The sequence below is a fragment of the Solenopsis invicta genome, chromosome 16 (assembly GCF_016802725.1).
Source record: "Solenopsis invicta isolate M01_SB chromosome 16, UNIL_Sinv_3.0, whole genome shotgun sequence".
NCBI classification, from domain to species: Eukaryota; Metazoa; Arthropoda; class Insecta; order Hymenoptera; family Formicidae; genus Solenopsis; species Solenopsis invicta.
In genome coordinates this window covers 20453345-20463194 of record NC_052679.1, presented here as the reverse complement: position 1 = coordinate 20463194, position 9850 = coordinate 20453345, and the positions used below count along the sequence as shown (strand labels likewise).

The 9850-nt window shown below is 38.0% G+C and overlaps 1 protein-coding gene across 6 annotated transcripts in view; it reads right to left on the bottom strand.

Moving 5' to 3' along the window:
• Positions 1 to 724: 724 nt before the first annotated feature.
• Positions 725 to 9850, bottom strand: part of LOC105194616 (nucleolysin TIAR) — a 409126-nt gene continuing 400000 nt past the window's right edge. For 4 of the 6 annotated variants that reach the window (XM_011159634.3, XM_011159688.3, XM_011159681.3 and 1 more), the window contains one exon: positions 725 to 9769. In XM_011159634.3, the coding sequence (XP_011157936.1) occupies positions 9728 to 9769 (42 nt within the window). In that variant the 3' untranslated portion in view covers positions 725 to 9727. Of the gene's footprint in view, positions 9792 to 9850 lie in introns of all 6 variants that reach the window. The other 2 variants (XM_026131488.2, XM_026131487.2) reach the window with 2 other exon arrangements.

Sequence of the window (9850 nt, the reverse complement as noted above, 5' to 3'; positions counted from 1 at the left end):
CTTCATCTCTTTATCAATATTTCTCTTTTTCAATTTTAGGAATTTTTATAATAGCTTTGCTATTGATTTCGGCAGTACTCGTTAAGAGAATAATTAAGAGAACTTTCATATACTGTGGAAATTATTTAAAAAGAAGTTATAAAATAAATAAAAATATTTTTAGCTAAATTGCGATTGTTAAAAACTGAAACTACAATTCCATTTTTTTTCCTTGGTTAATGTTTCATATGGTGCGCGTATTTCCTTCGCTTCGTTTTCGTATTCGCCACGTTTGTATAATTACCCGCGTTGTGGTGCCCAACCCTTATTTTTTTAACAGGGCAAAACAAGCGCACACAGCCGTTATATCTCGCGGCTACTATCGATGCGAGCGATGTTTACGTTTAATTACTGCTGAATGCAAACGTTTAATTGTTACGCGCTGTTTGTACTTAGAGTTAAATGCTCTTTGTTTTCATCATATAAACAGATGGGAAAGATTATTGCTACGAAATTATTCTAGCCGCACAAAAATTATGAACGAGGTAAAACTCGTAAAATTATTAACAGATTCAATTTTCTTATTTTTTGCAAATACATATCAAAATAAACATATAAATTTATATATCTACATATATTTTTATATATTATCGAATCACTATATATCAAGAATTAAAAGCAAGCGATCCTATTCTGGTTTAAGGATTGGCACAGAGGATCGATTGGAAGTTGAAACAACACAATATACATTTTCTATAATATATTTTACATTATAAACCAACCATACATCATCATAATAATATCTTGTATTCTTAAGCCTATGCGTGTTTTATCCTATATTTTCGTTTATATACTTCCTTCATATTTATACTTTGTTTACTTTTTCCATAGTATTTATATATATATTTTTATTTATATTCATCATTATTTATAATGTACTTTTATATGCTATGTTATGTATATATAATATCATACACGGTTCTTTTTTCTTACGCACGTCCCAGGGCGTCTCGCGGTAGTGTTGCGTGTAGTATTTCGTGTTGTGTGAAAATTGTTTCTGCAAGCGTACACATCCCACCGTGCCTGTGTACACATGTCTGTCTCTGCTGCCCGCGCGCGTTGTTCACAGGAGCTCTTCAGCTCTCTCTCTCTCTCTCTCTCTCTCTCTCTCTCTCTCTCTCTCTCTCTCTCGCTCTCTCTCGCTCTCCCCCCCGTACTCTCTACGTGTGTATGCGTGTGATTTGTGTATTGTTGTCTTGTGCGTGCGCCGTCACGCATCGTTGCAAATTACATATACATTATACAGCTCTCGCTCGGCGTGACGCTCTTGAGCCGTTCCCAGCTCCTTAACTTAAATATGCAACGAGGCTGCCATGGGACCCCGCGGGCCATACGTTTAAATCGCGGAAGTATACTTAAGTCGCGAGCGCTTGATCGCTCCCGTCGCTTTCGTTATTATGACGCTTGTTGCCGTTTGTTTTCGTCGTGCCGACATTTCGGTGGCTGTTTTCGTAATATGAGCACAGTGCCGAATGATGCACGATGGATGGATGTCGTACCGGCCCCTTCCCTCGAGCTCCGCCGTGCCGTTTCATGCGTGATATATTATATGTGTATGTTTTTAGTTTTTACCGATGTATATATTTTTCTCCCGATCGTCCGCGTTTTCGCAATTTTTTTTTTTTTCAGTTTCTCGTTGTCCTTCTCTTTGCCGAAATGCATACATACACATAAAGAAGTGGATAAAGGCACCTAACTTCTTAGCGTACGGTCGTAAGTGATATGCCGCGTAATCGCAACGGGGTAGGGAGAAGGGCCATATCTACGGGGGCCCCCGCAACGCATACTTCGTCAAATCGTACGAAAAGCTACGAGAAAAATGAAGGAACGTCGTAAACTCTGTATGAATCGGACGCGATCATAATTATCGTACTCCTTTTTTGGAATTTTACCTCTTAACGCTTTTTTTTTCCGCTGAAGCATACTACATCTCGTTTCTCTCTCTCTCTCTCTCTCTCTCTCTCTCTCTTTCACTTTCTTTTTCACTCTCACGCTCTCATCCGTTTTTCCCTTTGTATGCCATATGACGCATTCGTACTCTTCCATTTCTTTTTCGCATATTCGCCCTATATTAATCTCTTTTCTCTCACACACGCTTTCTTTCACGCATTCTCTCTCTCTCTCTCTCTCTTTCTCTCTCTCTCTCTCTCCCGCTAACGCTCCATACATTACAAGTATCTATATTTGGGGGCACAGGGGGTCCGGCAGGCTAGCCACATCTATTTTCCCTTACTTGAGTTACATCTCAATGTGTCTTCTTATTTCTTACAACTAAAGGTATTTAACACAGTATGTCGCGGAGCGCGCATTTACATATGCCGCGCATCCGCATTCGTTCGCTCCTTTCATCTCTTCGTTAAGCTTATACTCGATATAGCTTCTATCTGTTGGCTAATGTTATCATCTTACACATATATATATGCATATATGTATATATAATATACATATTTGTATTATATATAGATGCGCATGTTTTGTTTGTAGTCTTTCTTGTATAATATATATGATTATATACATACATTACTTTATGTTTTATGCTCGGTATCTACGCTTACGGCTCCTACTTTTGTTTTCTTTCTCTGTGTGCTTTTTTTTCTTAAACATTCTTTTGCTCTAACACTAAGCTGTTTCCACGGTGCTTTGCATCGGTAAGTATCCCAATTTGGCTCGACTGCTGCCCTCGTCCCGCTAAGAATTATGTTAGACTCTCTCGAGGGGCATCTGAATATAAATAATTGAGTTAAATGCACACCTTTCGGTTAGAATGAAAATTATACGCATTTAATTGCAATTTACAATTAAAAATTTAGTTAATAAACAATAGTATCTTTTAAAATATGAAATCAATAACTTTGTCTTTCTATAACAATCAATGAAATTATTCCAATAAAAAAAATTATACGTGATATGCCTATTAATTAAAACGCTAAAAATTTCAACGACTAGCTTGTATCTACCAATTTGTCATTCACAGATATTCGAAAGACATAGAAAGTTTCATGGAAGTGCGAAGATTAATAATCATGAATGGAAATTAAAGCGACATCTTAATTTAAGTACACAGCCCATGAATACTATTCTTGATATCACGTTCAGATTACATCGAAGTAAATTATGACGATTGTCATTGCTACGCACGCAATTTGTCATATGATCGAAACAAATGTAGTGTGTAATAAATTTCACGGGGATCGGCTAAGTTTCCTAAGCGTCACCGCTCTAGTGTCGCGAAAAGAGAAAAAACGTTTTCGTGAGCACAATTGCAGTTAGAGTAAGTTGAAGCATCAATCACTTAATTGCATTCCACATCCCTCAGTTGCAGTTCCTAATTAGGAGTGGTAGGATCGGCTGATTGGCTCGATGATATGTTTCGTGTGTGCATCGCGGTATACCTACGTGTTGATCGATATCAAAATCACGTTTTGTGGTACACTTGCGAGAGGCAAAAGCATTACGAACACGATAGGATAGCATCGTAGGCAATTAATACTCCTTGCTCTCTTACTTTCCCCCAAGACCGATGCCACTTCCTCTGTTCATTGCCTGTACGAGACTGCAAACACGTCGGTGACGATAATTAATATCTAGCCCTCGGTGAAAAGAACACGTACAAGTTTCTAAATGTATGTTTCTTCAATGATTGTCGACTATCGTTTGGTAAGTCTCCGCGAGATAAGTCTGTTCAGGCGGAGGAATGTATGCGGTGGCATCAGGACAATCGTGGAAATAAGAGAGCATCATGGAAGGAGACGCACGGATGAAGAAGAGTCGAAATGACACAGTGCCCGTTATACGAAATATATTAAGAGACGAGAAGAAACACGCTACGTGACAGGAATCGAGGAGCGAGAAAAGAAAAAGGCATTGAATTTTGCTGTAACTTGAGACTGAAGTAATTCGATGAGGATTGGATAACCAGGAGAGCGGTCACTTCGGTAAAGCTTGGACGATGCGATAGCAAAAATCTCAAAATGGTGTGAATTACGTTATCTAATATGCCAATTGTCAGATTATAGAATCTGAGTTGAGGACGCGGTCAAAGGGTGGAGGCAGCAGCCGCAGCACGCGTTTCTGTGTGTATGTGTAAACATGTATATATGTTTATTATACATGTCAATATATATTTGTTTTTTTTTTTTTTTGGTGTATGCATATACACCAGGTGTCCTGCCATTTGTGCCGTATAAGAGTGCTGAGTATAACTTGCGGATATTGTTATTGCACTATCCCTCATGAACGCTTTTATTTTGTTAACCTAATGATCGACAAGCTAGATTAGACTAGACTACGTCTAGAGCGTTTGTTAAGTTTTTCGCCGCTATATTCTTACACGTATGCTGTGTGCATTTTGTGTATTTGGTGTTGTGTGTATTTACATACGCGTATATGTTTTTTTACATTTCGTGTATGCGCGCGCGTGTCCCTTTTCCCGAATGGGTCCATGACTTAGGTACCATAAGTGGAATTTCTCTTTTGCCAGTTTTGCCGGTGCGACTTTCGTCAAGTTTGTTCTCCCCCCCCCTCCCTCCCTTCCCCCCTTTTTACAATTTATTTCGCCCCCCGTTTCACACTTCCCCGTCATCCGTCGTTTCCGTCCGCGATTCCATTGCCCCTTTGTTTCTTTTTCCTACTAAGTCAGATTACATTAATAATTATCTATCTATCACTTTATGCTACATTTTGGTTTCCCGTTTAACGCGACGATTCGCTCAATCGGCTAGCTCCACTCGGTACATGTCCTAGACAACGTACAGAACTACATCAAGTTATACACACGCCTTCATGTTTATAAGGCGCCTTTCTTTAAATACTTTTTACAAGATCGAGCGTCCATGCTGATTCTTTGAAAGAATGCAGGATCCCTCACTTTTTCTCTGTCGAAGGTGGAATCGAGTCGGAGTGCATAGCGAGCAATTCGATAAGGGGAGCGATTGGGCGGAACGTAAGGAACGTAAAAGTAGAGTGTGTCAAATCCAATTAATGTCCTCTTGTCGATTAAACGCTTCCCGGTTATACGTTACTGTACAGGAGTTGATTGACAGATGCAAACGCACGTGATAACAGGCTCTTATTGCATAATTCGTATTACAGTCTGCCATTGGGTCCCTCTTGCCATACGATCTCTCTCTGTTCCCCCTCTCTCCCCTCGCTCGTTCCACCTTTCACAAAAATAACCTATATTTTTATTTCTTTTTTGCCTAACTAATAATGTACACGATATTTTCTTTTTACTTATATATGTTCTTTTTCATGTCGTTTCTTAAAAGCTAACTTTTTCTCTCTTTTTTCACGCACAGTGCTTTGTTTTACGCACGACGATTGAAAATAACAGCCCTCGCCGCCGTTGCGCGCAAGTATATATATTTATATATATAATATATATATACATTTTTGTATTTATATGTATGTATATATATTTATTTATAATTTTGTTGCTTTTTCTTTGCATACTCGTGCCGTGTCCTCGAGGCTAGTCACCCAATTTCTATTAGAAAACGAGATTCGGTTATATATAGCATGACGATTTTGTTTTAAGCTAGAATTTTAAATAATATGAAACTTTTGCAAATCACAATTGTAACCTGCATTTTACTTTAAATATATTTACACTCTGATATTTTTAATTCTTTTTTAATAATTTGTAAAATATTCAACGATAACATTATTATAAAGATAAACAATGAAAGAATAATATTTAATTATAATAACATAGACAAAATTTTTTTTCAAGGTGCAGGTTACGATAGAACTTAATCGAAAGATGAATATAAAATTGATGTTCATCAACATGCATAAACTGCAAGAAATAAATGGTAAGTATAGTCGCGCTTACATTACGTGCGATCGTGCATGATAATTCATATATTGTACTAAACTAAAAACATAATAAAATTTAGAATAAGCTAAAAGCATTCAATAAGAAAATTATGTGCAGGTAATTAAACATGTGTATGAATAAATATATTTCTAATAACATATATACCAACAACAACACAAATTAGAAATAAATCTGATAATATATCTTTTTGATGATCCTCGCTCAAACGTACGTAATGAAACTCAGATATAACGATTCTCTTTTACATTTCTTCTTAAATTGCAAATCAAATAGGAGCAAGGCGACAGAAATGCAGCCAATGTAGCGGCAACACTATAATCCTTAATTTGGGTTGTGTATAAATTATTATATCAGAATCATTCATCGCGATTGAAAACGCTGAAATGTGGCGATTTTTATTGTCGAGCTTTCCTCTTATGGGAAAATCACTCTTTTATCTGGTTGACACAATCGCGACGGATCGTTGGTAGACACACAGACACACACTCTCTCTCTTTCTCATGCCTTCTCTCTTTCTCTCTCTTTCTCTCTAGTTTTCACTCTTTCTCTCACTACTTTCATCACAAAACATCTAAACTCTATGCGATGTTGGGCAGATTTGATTGTGCCGTTCTCCGCTTCCTTCGTTTCCTACGTTTCGAGCATTCGTGTGTGCCGTTTGCTTTGATCATTGATCTTTTTGATTGAGAAACGTCGAACACGCTTTTGATTCGCTTAAAGCACGATCCGTCTACCTTTTGATTAATACCAAAGTCGTCTTTGTCCTATCTCGTTTTTATGTTCAGTCATCATCGATGTGCTCTCTTCGCCTCTTAATCTAATCCCTGAATCTGCCTCTTTCTCTTTTTACTTTTTTTTTGTCGACTTTAGCTGCATTCGTTTTGGCGCTAGCATGTACATACACTGTGTCATGTACTTGTAAGCAGCATTTGTTCTTGTTTAATATCTGATAAACAACAAGAATGAAACAATGCTTAAAACGCTTTGAGCGTCAAAACGAACGCGGCCTATATCATCTGCTCGTGAACAAAATTATAGATTATGTATCCATGGAATATATGTTACGAAATATTTGAAAGAGACGTCATACGAATCATTACACCTTTCAAAAGGTAATGCTTTTGAACAGTGAGCCTCTTCCAATATAAACGGGAACAGCGATATTGAAGACTCCATGTCGAGAATATCAAATTTCAAATATATTCTATGCAAGATAAATAATTTTTTGGGATTTCGAGTGTATAATTTTTAGAACTTCACGCGGCGAAAGTTTAATTGTAAAAATATCCAATATATAATTTTTAAATATTGACGTTTTGGATCTTCAAAACAGAAATATCGAATCAATTAAGGGATCCAAACTTTTTAATTTCACTAGTTTCTATATAAGTTCGCCCCGGTTCTACTCGTTGCTTCGACATGAACGCTTTTCGAAGGAAAAGCGAGGATATTATCGATACGACGAGTATGAGTTGTGATACTTAAAACCGAAGGGGTAAGAAGAGGCAGTAAATACGAGGAGCAAGAAACAGGACGATGGAGATACAAACGATCGAGCACGAAGATAACGGAAACGGATTGCAATAAGTTTCAGCCGTTTCCCATCTTTTCAAGTATTGAAGCTGCTCGTGCTATCACCTCGTCGATTCGTTTCTCGTCCCTCCTCTTCTGACCGTTCTTTTTCCAGAGTAAGCGGATAGTTTTAATGGCAGAGGAACACGCCGATGATGAGATTATGTACGATCAAGATTCTAAACGGCTGCCGCGCGGACAGGGCACGCGTGGACAAAAAAAAAACTTAATTCATCTATTCTAACTTTCGTGCTGTTTGTGCAATATGTCTATCTACGAATTATTTAACCTCTTTTTTCTCGACCTTTGCTTGTGCTGTGCAGTTAATTCGTCGCTCTTTTTCTCATGCCTTTCTTTCTCTCCCTCTCATTCTCTCTGTCTCTTTTTTCGCTTTCATACTTTCTTTCCCTTCCCCTCTAGCGCTCTCCCATATGTACGATTGCACTCATTGCAATTGCTTACATGTTCGCGATTTATACGAGTTTCTGTCTCGCCTTTCTTTTGTATCAATTTGGTCAAGTCGAAATTCGGGACAACGAGGATATTGTGATTGTTTTACTGCTCCCCGAATTTAAAATATACGCGTGCGCGCACCGTCTCTTCTAGCTATCGTGTCCATTTTATTATTATTTTTTTTTTCGTTGTTATGAATTCGTGTACTCTCTCGTTTACGCAGCGAGATTGATATAAAGAGACGGAGGGATCGGCTGCCTTTTTTTTCCTAAGCTTATTTAACGTTTTATTGCTTAAACGTCAAAATCTCGATTTCCTTTGATTCTACATAGTCATATAAAAATCTAACATTTACTTAAAAACCACGGTGATCTGATCGGTGTTTTGCGCGTTTCGTCACTTTCTCAGTTCGGAATGTGCTAATTCGTCGATGCCTCCCATGGCGTGTACATGTCTGTTTGCTTTATAAAAGTATCCAACAAGTTCTAAGTGTTGTGTTCGAAAGATAAATTCGAATGATAAAAAACGGATGCTAAATCATCTGCAAAGATTTCAATGTTTGTGTGAATTATCGTTTGGCCATGATTCCGATAAATAAAAATTTGATACAAAGTCTTTTTGCAATGGCAAATGGAATAAGATACGTGAATCCAATAGTAATTCCCGTGGTTTTTGAGACGGGCGGGTTGTACAAAGGGGCCGAGATTATTTGATCCCCGTAAAAATGCTGCGCTATTGAATATACACAAGTTTCACTTCCTCCTTGCCGCCGAATATCGAATCGACCTCGAATAACTTTTAATTTAACATGCCTATCTAACTAGCTAGTTGTTTGAATTTTGTTTATAATAATCTTTATTCTTTTATGTATATATTCTTTCATTTATATATATATATATTTATATATTTATATATCTTCACGAGAGTATGCTTCGATTAATCTTTGTATATTTATCATTTATACACCGTAGCCGTTCGTTAGCCGTCGCATTCGGCCGCGAACGTTCCCTTCGACATTATGTCTTTGAGTTATTATTTTCGCTGTTAAGCCCAAGCTACAAAAATAATGAATCCGTGTAACGAGTCTGTATCCGGCGGTCTGTCGGCACTCTTCTTTCTTTTCGTAGAGAGGATCAAGGAATTTCATGCGCTTTGTTAAAATGCTGATAAACCACGACTCCATTGAACATTTGTGGACTCGTATTTCTCATGTACTCATTATCGTTGGACGATACATAGTATGCGTAATAATTGGCCAGTTTCGCTAAAAAAAGACTGTCAGACCATCACGAATGTGTATGCCGGATTTCGTTTTGTATTGAAGCTTCGGATACTACTGTAACGACAAACGCTATCTATTTTTTCAAGCCGAGCAAGATGCTAGATTATCCTACAGACTGGACGAGAGGTATCTCCGCTTAGTAATCGGTAGCGGTTCTTTTCTCTTACACTGGACGTGAAAACTTATGGGGGGAATGGGGATGTTGGATGCATCTTGCGCAAAATTACCTAGGATTATGATCCTTAATCACTATTTTTTTTTTATTTCTCACTTTGTTTCTTCGTTTTTACTAAGCAAGTGTTATCTGCTTTTCGTGGTTATTGCAGCCTTTCGACTCGCGCATCGTCAAGCCGGAAGTGGCATGAATTCTACTGCTTTTGCTGTCGCGGTCGATTGTGCATCGATGATGACGGAAATGTTGTTATTGTTGTTGTAGTTGGAGGTGGTGGTAGTAGTGGAGGAGGAAATGATGGTGGTGATGGTGGTGGTAACTGTTGTTGCTGTAGAAGTTGTTCCTGTTGGTGGGGTGTACTTGCTTACCATCACACTAGAAGGCTAGGCGTCAGCCAGTCCTCATCCGCTAGCTGGACCGCAACCAAGAACACACTTTACCATTTGAACACACAAACGCTGATTAAATCTTGGTCCGAATTTCAAGAAAGTAA